The following is a 13,223-nucleotide window of genomic DNA, read 5'->3' as shown; positions in this document are numbered from 1 at the left end:
GTATTCCTATTACCTCTTTTCCAGTAAAGGAAAATGAAATCTAGAGATGTTAACACACTTGCCTAAGGACACAGAGCTAGTCATCAGCAAAGCTAGATTTGAAGCACAAGATATTTAGTTTTATCCACACCATGGTGTATCTTGGGTTGCTTATAGCGGGAGTAGGGCTTTCTCATCTGTTATGCTGGAGTAAAACTCATTGAAAAGAATCAGCCTCCATCCAACTCTGTATGGATATGAGATGCCTTCTGTGAATGCATGCATCTTTTGTTAGGTCCCTTGGGATGGCAATCCCACCCTAGGCTCAGCTGCCTTTTAAAGCACCCGCCTTCCCACATAACTGGCAACTTGAAATGTTTGCACTCTAGGTACCTGACAGGGAAATCTCTAACTCACTTGCTATCAAAAGCTCAATTGAGCAAAAAAAATATTTATGGAAGTCACTCTGAAGGGCATGCCACCATTTCCCCAGACAGGCAAAATCTATCCCTGGATCAAGCAGAACCACAAAGCATTGTATTCTGGATGGACTACCCTTGTGGAATTTGACTGAGAGTATACTTGGGCCTCATTTAAGCTATTTTCATGGAGGGACACTAAGAGAAGCTGACTTTGAACCTCATTGCTATTTTTATTTTAAGGATGTTGTTGCTTATATTGGCAAAATGTCTTCTTTTTGAGGAACAGAACAAGAAATAATTGAGCTCCTGAGCCTAGAGTTCCTCCTGGATATGTGGATCTTGTGACTTACCATATTCCATTCACCTGTGTGTGTGTGTGTGTGTGTGTGTGTGTGTGTGTGTGTGGTACTAGGGATTGAACCCAAGAGCATTCTACCTCTGTGGCATACCTCAAGACCTGTTTTATGTTTTATTTTGAAACAAGGTCTCATGAAGTTGCAGAGTGCCTCACTAAGTTGCTGAGGCTGCCCCGAACATGCCATCCTCTTGTCTCAGCCTCCCACGTGCTGGGATTGCAGGTGTGTGCCACCACATCTGGCTTTACATTTTCCTTTTGAGAGCATGGGAAAAGGCAATCTAAGATAAACTACCAGGAAATATATAGAGAAATTACGTGAAAGCATAAAAATATTTATTTAAGGCCTATTACCAGGAACTTTGTGGGGAATATTCCAAATATATTACATTCTAACCGCCCACTTTACCTTGCCTTTAATATTCTTATTTTCTCCATTTTCTTATCTTTTTTCAACCACTTTTAGTGTAGATGAAAACTTTTCCCCCTTTCATTGAAAAGAATGTGATATGTGATTTTATAAACTATCTTGGAAATCCTTGCCTTTCCTTCCTTTAGCCTTTTTATAACTATTCTTTCAAATTGAGGGACGTGGGATTCATGAATAAAAAAAGAAATGTACATTGAAAAGGAGAAATATCTTGGCCTTTCACAGAAAAAGAATGTAAACTACAACTTTAAAAGATTCCAAACAATCACATGCTAAAATAAAAATGATCTCTTAAACGATAACTTACCTAAGGGAATTGGCATCCTACTCAATTCTAGCATATGAGAGTTTAACTTACACCTTAAACCATTTTATACAGAAATTCCACTAATAAACCAATTTGTAAAGGCCACAAATACCCTAAAATAACACATCCAATAACATTAAAAACTTACTCTTCCTCTTTCTTTTTTTTATAGTATTACTACTGTCAACCACCTCTTTACCTTTGATTTTTGAGATCCTCTTCTACAGTGGTTGACTTATTCTTACATATATTCTTTCTTACATTAAAAAACATTCATTGAGAAGCCACTATGTGAAACAGTGTGCTAGATGCAAACTATTTATCTGCCTCGTTTTTACATCTATTTAGTTTCTCTTATCACATGCAAGCCTGCATAGGGTTATTTCCTAAAATTCTCTCTCCAGTTCCCATCTTCTGGGCTCTGCATTTTCTCTGTCAAAGATTCATTTCCCACCACAACTTCACTTTTGCATGTAATGGAATCCATGTCTCCACGTACCTCTGCCCTCCACCACCTTCTACTAGAACCTGTGCTTCTCAGCCAGCTGCTGCTTCGGACCTGCCTCATCCCTCTCTGGCCATTTGCACAGAGCCCGGCGGTCACATGCTAAGTAGATTCTGTGCACTCCGTTGCCATGCTGTTGGCCACTTGTGAAATGCTTTTCATCCTGCGGTACATTTCCCTTCCTATTCTCTTAGACTCAGGACTGCCTCTTCTCACAACTCGATTGTTGCCACAGCCCAACCCAGCACCAAGCCTTCAGGAAGCTTCTTCCTGTTCCTTCTGCCAATTCATCTGCACACTGTCACTGGATCAATCTTTAAAGAAGCAGAGCTATTCCTGTGTCCCTTGGCTGCTCAGAAGCTCCCTACATTTCATAAAATGTGTCCTATTTACTTGCAAATTTGAAAGTTCTAAATCAATATTATTTTGCCTTTTGATAAAATTGCTAGGCAAGTACAGAATATAGAAAATGGGAAAAATTAACTTTCATATCTTTGGTTAAAATTGTTTTTCCGTTAAGACCTGACAAAGGACAAAGTTTTGTTCTCAGACTCGTTTTTTAAAATTGTTATTATAAAGAAAGCAAAATGGGCCACATTCAAACATTAGTCATGGAAATTGTATTCGCAGGGGCAACAGAGATCCATAAAGCAAGAGAGGCAGAAATGCTGGGCACAGTTGCAAGTCTGCACCCTCTTTGGTTAGGGATGGTCTATCCCATCTCTGGCTCATTCAGGCTATTCATCTGCCAGTCTGTGCTTTCTCTTAGAGCACATTCAGTAATGATAAGGCCCCTCTTGTCTCATCTACTATGCCACATGTAATTAAGTTCACGCCTCCCTTCAGACAATTCACATCAGCAGATGACCAGCTGGATATAATCCAGCTGGAAACACACCCCATTTGGAATGCAATAAAAAGAATCAGAGAGAAGGAAAATGGAGAAAAATATTCAGAACTTTTCTCATATGCCTTGATAGAACACCCACAGCTGATGGCCTCACTGGGACCTTCTCCAGAAAAGTTTCATCTCATATCATGTGAGGATTGAAAGGGTCTTTAATGAGCAATTGAGTAGTGTGTCTACAATGCAGGATCATAAGACAGAGAATGGGCCCGAGTGTTGGAGCCACTCAGAAGGGACGGACCTTTAGAATGCACAGAGCCTTGGGTCTGATAAACCTGGGCTTGAAATCTGTTGCCCTCAGTTACTAGCTGTGAAATCTTGGCTCTGTGACTCAATTTCTCCAAGCCTTAGTTTCTGCATAGCTAAAGTGGAGCTCCCTAACTTGCAGACTTGCAGTGGGGGCTAAATGGTGAGAAAGTTGGATAAATAGCCACGATTCTTTGTATTCTCACTATATTCTAAAGCACATTCTTGTCATTGTGTTTTACAAGAAGAAAATCGTATCTAGTTCACAGGAAATTATTGGAGAGAGGACTTAGGACTTCTCATTTAGATAACAGTCATCTTGTGTTTGTTCCTTGTTTCATGGTCTCTGGTGCATATTTTCTTTAGGGATCGTGAGCTTTCTCCTGCTTCATCTTTATAAACAGAACTCCTTTGATGCACACAAAATTCAATAGAATGATTCCTGTGCACCTAACTTCAGGTGGTAGGCACAGCAAGGAATGATTTATCGTTTCCTTTTCTTTATAGTCAAAGGCAATGGGACCTGAAAGCAGATCTATCAGTGTTCTGTTTTTCCTCTCCTTCATCTAAACTGTACAATTATCCTGGTTAAGATTCCAACTAAACTATGGGAAGAAAAGCCAGGGAAAGAGTGGGAGGAGTGGGAGTGTTTGCATCTTTCAGCTTCAGCCAGCACCTGCAGCTGCCCCTGAAGGTTCCATCTTCAGATAAGGGTAATCGGATGAAAGCAAAAGGCCTACCTCAAGGCTTCTCCAGAAAAAACACAAGTCAAAATTTGTTACTGTTTAAATGAAATGTTGATGTTGGCAAATGCCTTGATAAATCGGTAAATGTACTGCTAGCCTTGATTCCAGACATGAGAAAAATTAATCAACGAAAATGAGGGGATCTTGGAATCTGCTAATCTTCTTTTATCCTGCTACAAAAGAAGGGAATTCTGAGGGCCTGTGAATGTTGCTTTGCATTTTGGAATGAAAAGAATGAATATTTGATGTAGGTAAATAAAAGCCTTGAAGTGGCTTTCGGTTGCTCAAGTTTAAGGCATGAATAATGCTGAAGAAATTTTATAATTTTCTTTGCCTGGCTATTGTTTGTGTGGGTGAAAGTACACCACCCGAGGAAAAAAATGTTCTGGGTCATTCTGATTATAAATACCAATATCTCCACCTGAGTGCATAATAAAAGAGCTTTTCAGCTCTTGAAAAACAAGAATAAAAGTGGCTGTTTTTTGAGGACAAGAGCAGGTTAGAAAAAAAAGATATAATGTACAATAATGATAACTTAGTTCCTCATTTGTCACTCAGTCCTTGTACTCTCATCTCAGGGAATATCATTCCCCTTGGGACAAACAGTGATCATTACATGATAATGACCTCCATTTCTATAGCATCTTTTATTTTATTTTAAGACCTCAGTTTTCCTTAGAAGCATTCAACAGCCAGGTTCTAAAAGACTACTTAACCATACACTTTATGGGGGAACTGATCGAAAAAGACCATCTAATCTTTGTCAGAGACCAAATGAGAATTGAATATCGGACTTCTGAACTCCTCTTGTTACTTGTATGTAAAACAACTTCATCTTTATTATTCAGACCCATTTGAAACAGTCTTTTGGTTCAATCTAGTTTTAATCAACCCTGACTCTATTTTGAAAGGCCTGAGTGTAGAATTGATTATTGCTAAGTGAAAGATGGGGCGTTTAAATCACTTAAGCTGAAAGAGTCACAAAAGGAAGAATCTGTGTATAAGACTCTATGTTGGACCAAGGTGGGAGGGGCAGGTCAGGGGTTAAAGGGTGTCCAATGCCTTGTGACCTTTAACCTTCTAATGGGAGCAGGCTGCATTCCTGAGCCAGGCCACATGCAGCCAGTGTATCTGTTTCAACTCACGCATTTCTCTGGATCACATTATTTGGTAAGTTTTTCCTGATACTATGGCCACTTGTCCATTTGGGAAAAGATCTTTGGCATTCCACCCATACTCAAGATCTGCAAAAGTATATAAAGCTCCAAGCATAAAGAGAGGCAAAACTTGACCTTTTATATGTCTATAGAAAATGTCGCTCTAGACATACTTTGTCTAGACATGTTGGATTTATTATTTCTACTGTGTAATTCTCCTCCAAGTTAGACATTGATAGAGTCAAGTGCATCATAAAAAAGCATATTTACCTCATATTTTCTTTCCTGTGTACAGTCACGTACATTTCGTAGACTCTCCCTTGGGGAATGGCCCCAGCAGGAATCAGCAAGCTTACTCCTGAATAGCAAAAGATAAAAGCAGTCATATAAGAACCATGAATCAAAAGAAAACTTCTGGAATGCTTCTGCAGCAAGCACAAGGGAATAAGAAAATTTTGTGATCATGTAGCTCTGAGCCTACTTCTTTTTCTCTAAAGACATGTAAATATTCGTAGTTGCCCTGATTTCTTTCCTTATTGGCCTTACTTGTTACCACAGTTCCCTCTGAACTGTTATGGAATTACTTAGAGGAATGATGTAAATTTTTTAAGCTCTGATTTTATTTAAGGAATACACAGATGGTTCCACTGTTGTTTTCCTTATAAAACAAGAGGAAGACCAAAAACTGCTATTAAAATTTCAAACAGCTGTAATGATGCATTGTTTCTAGTTTTTAACAAGATTCAGTCAGGGAAATGCTAACTTCAGCCATATCAGAAACCATTTATTTCTGAAATATCTGGTTAGCATCAGTGTTATTATACAACAGAATAAGTGCTGGTGATGAACTTTTATCATATATAACTCTCAAAAGTGAGCTGCTAGTTTAGTCAAAGCCTGTCAAAGTGTTTCTACTTAGTTGCTAATTGGTGCCCAAAAGGAGGCTAATTGGATAGAGCTGTGTTTTAAGCTAGCTATGCCCACAGCCATAGTTTGAAATTTAAGCTTGCATCAGGATTATCTGGAGGGCTTGTTAAAACCTTACTCCAGAGTAAGGTAACTCAGCAGGTCTGGGAGTGGAATAGATTTTACTTAACAGGTCCAGGTGAGGCTTATGATGGTGGTCAGGGGCCCATGCTGTAGAGAACACTGGCTGTCATCAGAATGACTTGGGATGGTCATCGCTGTCAAGGTGTTTGTCTCCATCATTTTACTCCCATTGTAATGCATTTTAATTTAGTTCAATAAAAATTTATCATGTATCCTTGTGAGTTCAGTTTTTGGCACTGCTGTGAATGCCAAGAAGTAAAAGATAGTGTTCATGTCCTTGAGTAACATATAGCTTAATTAGCATGGAAATAGAATGAACACAAGGCAGCCAGGAAACTTGCCCACTGTGTTGGAAGTCTCTAAAATGAAAAGCACAGAGCTACGGAAGGAGGAGTGACCCAAAGGCCTTTCTATAACTGGTTGAAGATGCTGAGTCATGGCCTCCTGAAGGAGAGTGACCTGAGATCACAGGCATTCTGGGAATGGAATGCAGAAAACAGTTTGACATAGCATAGACTGGAACAGGAAGACCTAATGTGAGGGCACCAAAACTTGGCATTTTTTTTCCAGAGAAAAAGCATTAAATGCACCTTTATCTCTGTTATGGGTATTAAAAAAATAGAGATGTAAGGAAATAGAATAATGTCTGATATTAGGTAGCTACTAAAGTATTTAAAGCACGCTAACTCCCTCCCTTCCACTTAAGAAGCCTTTGTAATAATTCACATATGAAAAATTTCAGGTGTAGCAGTGAGACGGAAAAGCAGAATCCAATGGGTTTCATGAGGAACAAAATTGTCTTAGGAGTAATCATAATATTTAGGCAATGAAAGAACCATAGAAATATTTTTATACAGTCCTTTCATAGATGATTGTAAATATACTTAAATATCATGCTTTTACAGAGCATATAAATAGCATAAATTAATTAGACAAAGGTGAAAAAACATTTTAAATAATATATAATCTCACTGTAAATGTAAAATGTATAGAAAAAATAATACTCTTACATATTTTAATGGTATTAAAACATCCTTTTAAAAGTATAGGGTAAAAGGTTACCAAGGCATTGAAATGAAGGACTGAATAAGAAGAATTAAACACAATTTCAGTTAAGGGCCCAGAGATCCATAGGTATGTATATTAATACATTGCAATTTCCATGTGACTTTAACACAGTAGGCCAATGAAGTTTCTTTCTGTTACTATATTTAAAAAATTATGCACAGTCTTGTTCCAAAGAATGAGGGGAGAGTCAGAGAAAATGTGATTAGCCCTCTTCTGACCTATGATTTCAAACCTATTACTAACTACTGATTCATGAACGCCAATCTTTAATTCAACATCAGCAGTCATTAATTTCACTGTGAAAGACCTTTATGGGGCTTTTTGTTTAGATGCAGATAAACTACATAATAAATTGAAAACTAAATAGTACTACAACAGTACACCAGGTGAAACTGAAATTGTAGCTAGATACATTAGAGGTCAGAGTGAGCATATTAAAAATGCCTATGGTTGAAGTCTGTGGAATAAAATTAATAAATGAAGGTTTGATGTCTGTGATCACCTAAAAATTAATATTTTGAAGTATAACTTCCTTTGGTAAATTGGAACTGAACCAACCGATATATTTTCTAATTAATTTGTCTTCTTAAAGTGCCATGAGAACTCTTCTTGGCTTGATGTTGTCTTCTGAAGTTCAATTAAAAAGGTCAGTAACAGTTCTAAATCATACCCCAACAGAACACTGGGAGTAGACTATTTCTAGAGGAAGTGTTTTTGGACTCAGTTGCAAGATAAATGGTTTTGCTAATTTTGTCTAAAGTAATACTTGATTTATATTGAAAGTAGCTTCAGGTTAGATAGACAACATTTAATTTTTCAATTCTAATAAAAAACACAAAGAGGATTTGAAGGTCCAAAATAAAAAATGTTCTTAAGCTACCTGATTTCAGTGTAAACCTCTAGGAATTACCTGAATTGGGAACAATCAGATGCCCCCCAAGAGAATTGAAGGTGCCAAATGCAGTGCAGGAGGGGTCGGTCTGCCTTGCTAGACTCTGATTCTTCAGGTTGAGGGCCTCGTTTTCTAGCAGGGACTGGGTCATCTGCGGGGACAGCTTGGATGTAAACTCAGAGAGGTCATCTTGGGGAGTGACAGCCCCTGACGTGTTGTACACTTTGATTTTCAAGTTGGGCAGTGGATCCAGAATTGGAGAATTGGTCATTGGGATCTTGTCAGAGACATCATGCAGGGCATAGACAGGGCCCCGGTACATGGCTGCTGCTGATGTGAGGTCTGGGGGCACCGCCAGAAGATCTGAACAGAAAAAGAAAAGAATTTTATATGCATTCTCCATTCAGGCCTCCCTCCGTGAGTAGGCCTCCCCCTCACACATTCTGAGCCAAAAGCAAAGTCCCTGAGCTGATCCTGGAGATGGGAGAAATACTGAGGTTCTGCTGAAGACAGGGCGAGCAGATCACTAGCATCCAATTAATTATTGGCTATAGATAAGTAGCCCTTATCCTGTATTTTACTTTGAAGTCTACTCATTACAAGTAAAATATTTTGCTATTTTAACAGATCAGATTGAATAAGAAGTCCATAAGGCCGGGCATGGTGGTGCACCCTTGTAATCCCAGTTCATGGGAGGCTGAGACAGGAGGATCTTAGGTTCATGGCCAGCCTCAGCAGTGGTGAGGTTCTCTGCAACTTAGTGAAACCCTTTTTCAAAATAAGGAATAAAATAAGGAATAAATAAGGAATAAAATAGGGTAGAATGCCCCTGGGTTCAGTCCCCAGTACAAAAAAGAAGTTCCCTAAGATCATTATGAGTTCACAGCTTCCCTGTTTAGACTGGTTTTGGATTCATCTGTAAACCATCATATTCAAAGCAATCAAAGATATCTTGTCATAGAAGGAAGAAGAAGACACTAGGGAATTATTAAATGAATCAATGGACTTTTTCAAATAGAAGTTAGAACGTAGGACAACATTTCAGGAAAAAACAAAACAAAACAAAACATGACTTGTGCATGTTGTCAGCTCTAATTTGTTTTGTGGCATGACATCAGTCCAGTGATGAATGAAACCAATCAAAATCTCTGTCTTCATGGAGCCTGCCTTCTAGACCAGCTGCATTACCCCAAATGTGACTGATTGTGAAGTCATGCAAGGATGCTGCTTGCGAGCATAAGTAACAGGGTGTGGAGTGCACTGTCCACTCACCTTGTCTGGCTGCCTTGATGTTCACAGGCTGAAAACCTCCATTGAGTGCTGAGGAGTCAATGATATCAGACTCAAAGTCACGATGATTCTTCCGATACACAAATAGGGCCACAACAACAGAAATTGCCAGGCAAACTATCACCGCTATCACGATCCCAACATAGAGAGCAACATCGTCTGAATCAGGAGCAGCTAGAGGGAAAGAATGAAACATCGGACCAACTACTCATAGAAGTTTCCCACGGTACACATATGTATTGCTATAATTTTTTCAGACATTTATTGCCATTTTTATAGGTTAATTTCAAATCTATTTCAAAAGCTATATAAAATAACTGTGGCCTTTCAGTGGAAAATTATCACTGATTTCTTTTTCTTTCTCACTTGGTATCAATCCACCCACTAATCTATCTTATAATTGGGCAGCATAACAGATCATTTATTACTAGGCATATAAAGAAACGGGAAGTAAAATCATTCCAACCCACAGGGGGAAGAGTTTATTATTTTTTATAGGTGAAAAAGTTTGGAAGAGTTTTTGAATTCATTGATAGTTCTTTAAAAATATTTAGTAATGTTTAAAAAAGAACTGTTAGAAATATCAGGCATGTTTTGAATCTGTGTATTTATCGAACCAGGATACTTTCCTAATTACCATTCAAAGTCATAAAATTACCTCCCATAACACTCTTCTCACTTTCTCATAATCATTGGAGAGTGGATGTGAATGGTGTAACTAAGCAAAACAAATATTAGGAGCAAATATATTGGATGCAAAAGGTGTGCTCTTAGAGGGTCCAGATCTGGGAGATAGAGGTTAATTCTGCTGACCATCTCTCTAAATACAGACTTTTGACACAGATACTGTATCATCTCTGATAATTTTGAATTTCTCATGGGCCCAGAGATTTACATTTGAACTTCTCATTGCTGGAATATAATTTAGCTCTATGGTGCACTTAGATAAAGATAAGTTTGATCAGAAAAGTCAGACTACTCTAGAAGACAGTCAAGCCTTTGGTCAATGCAAGGTGCAACCCACTAGAGCCTATTTCTAGATAAAGCAAGAACAAAATTCCTATGAATGCCACATGCTGCCTTGGTGGCATGGAACATGCTTTCATCTAACTGGAAAAGGAATAGAAGATGATAATTAAAACAAAGCAAGTGAAACTTTACTGAATCAATTAGACATTGTTACGTCTCTGTTTTTTGTTTTCCATGACCCACAAGACATGTTCATCAAAGTAAACCAAGGCTGCTATGCTCACTGTAAAAGAAGTGTTTAAGTTGGCACTTTAGGTGGTCAATACCAAGCTAACACTTCATGGTCAGTTTTACATATATGTTGATTTAGTGAGGAAGAAAGTTATCAAACTCATAGGTCCTGTGACTTTCTAAAATCTGGGGACCATTGGTCCCTCCTAAGATTCACAGTCACATGGTTTAGGGGGAAATAACTCACCCTTTCATTTGCCAGTGGCTCAAGTGAGTACACCCTTCTGGTGTCATGATACCTTTTAGACACTGAGAGTACAAGTAAATCCACTGTAGAAATTCAGTTCATCTCTTCTATAATTTTGTGCTTAAATGTACTGTGAAAGGACCGTGCTTTGTTTCATAAGTGTCCATCTCAAAGTTTCCATGATATTCATTTTCCCACTAATCAAGTCAATATTGAGTTGTTTTTTTTTTCAGCAATCCAGTGACATCCCAAATACTCTTGGTTGTGTGAGTACTGCCCTCAAAGTCCTTACACCTCTTTGCCAATGGGCTTTATTTGAGGCCCTGCAGCACAATTCTGAACTCTTGTTAGAATATTATATATAAATCCTTAATGGGCTTACTTTCCCAGGTTATAAATACTTACTCAGCATTCATGATTTCTAGCACAATAGATGTGCAGTTTCTCAACCTTTTCCCTTTCAATGTTTGAACACTGCCCTTTATATCAGTATAGTCCATGATACGTTTTCTTGGTTATTGGGCCTCAAGCTTAAAATGGTAGACTGATAGATTTGAAATCTAGTAGAGACTCAAAATGACCCTTTCTTCTCTTCAGCATCGAAAATCTAATTTGTTTTTTCATGTTAGAATAGATTAGGTTCCTATTTCCTGTGTGCACATCTGTGATCCACAGAAAGGCAAATTTGAACTGGGGGCAATAATGTTAAATGATTATTCAGCAACATAAAATCCAAACATCAAACTTACAAGAAAATCCATATTCATTCTGGGTTCTCTGTTCAGTTGAAATAGGATAAATGAAACCTTGAAAAGAAAAAAAAATGAAACAAAAATGGGAATGAAATCAAATTAATGAAGGAAACAAAATGGGAAGCATGAGAAATGGCTTAATTAAAAGAAAAAGAAAAGAAACCTGTGGTCTTTTAAAATTCTGGTTCAGTACAGAATTATGATTTTGTATCCCCTGTCTGCTTAGGAGCCTCGCTAAGAATTAATAAGTAGGCAGATTGAATTTCAGAGCAAAAGCTGGTCTCGAGTCACTAACTTTGGAGTGCTTAAAGTCTTTCTTTTATTGAGCATAAACTCTAATGGATCTAATTTATTTCAGACATCAAGGGTCATTAGCATAAGGAAAATCTTTTTTCCTTATCCCTGCCATATGCTTTAATTCCCAGGACATACCCAGTAAGGCTCTAAACAGTTTTTTTTTTTAATTTAATCATAACAGCTTGCTTCTTGGTCCAAGAGAACTATAGAAGACCTGTCGTCATTGGTCAAAGGTTAAGTATCCATTTACCATCTCTCCCTCTCTGCCTCAAATCCACTTTTTGGATTTTCTGTTGTTTCTTGTTCCTTTCATTTAATAGGAATCCAATAGGGATTGCCCAGGGACTGAGCAGTTTGTCAATGCAATAAAACTGGATATTTTTTATTTGAAATCATTTGAAAATCAATAGAACCTAGAGGTTATAAGGTTATTTATTTTAGGGCTTCAGAGGAATGCTGTAAATTGGGCAAAACAAACAAACAAACAAACTGATCTCAACTGAAAATGCAAAAGCAATACTATTAAAGTATTAAAGTTCCCTTTTGCTTTTTAGTGCATTCTGAAGTAGGAAACTTGTACTGATAACAGTAACATAATGCTAATAATGATAATATGATGTGGAGGATAATAGGGAGAAAGTATTAAAAGAAACAAAACAAAGACTATGAAATGAGAAATCTTTGAAAAATATTAAGTATAAATTATAACTGGCACCAGCATTTCCCTAAGATTGATTATTCTGTAGCATATGAATTAATCAAATAATATAGTACCATTCAGATGAATCAAATGAAGATTAACAGGAAGGAGGTGAATTAAACTTTCTTAGTAAGGCTCAAGGGAAAAAATATAGGGAAACTACAAGAAACACAATTAATTGGTCCACAATGAAAGGTCCGCAAAGCTTTAATACTAAAAGGAAGTTGGAGCCATGCCTCAGGTAGCCATTCTGCAGTTTGCAGAGTGCTCAATGCTTACAAGCTATTTACCTATTTGGGGAACTAATTCTGGAGAAACAGGCAGTGCTACTTTAATGAAAGAGAGGTTTGCTGTAGCACAGATAGGTTTGCTCTGAATTAATTTTTAATGCTTTATTTTAGAGCAATGATTGCAACCTCCCACTCGGTTTTATAAATATTATATTCCCTATTCTAGTTGTCTGAGTCGATGTATTAGGTTTGATTTTCATTTTTAAACATCTCTGTCTGGTAATAACCTTTTTCCATTTGTATTCGGTGAACTCAATGAAAGGACATCCGGGACAAATAGAGGCTTTATTTTAGAATCTCAAAGACTTCTGACAAAACAAGTTCCCTGGGAGTGGAGGAGGTCAGATCACAATGACAACCTCTTAGAAGTGATGATGCTAAGT

General features: G+C 37.7%; 1 protein-coding gene across 2 annotated transcripts in view; it reads right to left on the bottom strand.

The window, feature by feature from the left end:
- UNC5C (unc-5 netrin receptor C) overlaps positions 1-13,223 on the bottom strand; it is a gene marked incomplete at both ends in the record, with an annotated part of 397,912 nt that overhangs the window by 36,575 nt on the left and 348,114 nt on the right. Inside the window, 4 exons of one of the 2 annotated variants that reach the window (XM_080697547.1) lie at positions 5,325-5,412; positions 8,083-8,427; positions 9,337-9,528; positions 11,551-11,607. In XM_080697547.1, coding sequence (XP_080553673.1) covers positions 5,325-5,412; positions 8,083-8,427; positions 9,337-9,528; positions 11,551-11,607 — 682 coding nt within the window. The remainder of the gene's footprint in view (positions 1-5,324; positions 5,413-8,082; positions 8,428-9,336; positions 9,529-11,550; positions 11,608-13,223) is intronic. The other variant, XM_080697548.1, reaches the window with a different exon arrangement.

The sequence above is a fragment of the Muscardinus avellanarius genome (genome assembly GCF_963383645.1).
Source record: "Muscardinus avellanarius genome assembly, chromosome: 6".
Classification (NCBI taxonomy): Eukaryota; Metazoa; Chordata; class Mammalia; order Rodentia; family Gliridae; genus Muscardinus; species Muscardinus avellanarius.
Note: the sequence above shows the minus strand (reverse complement) of the source record. Positions and strands in the feature narration are given on the sequence as shown.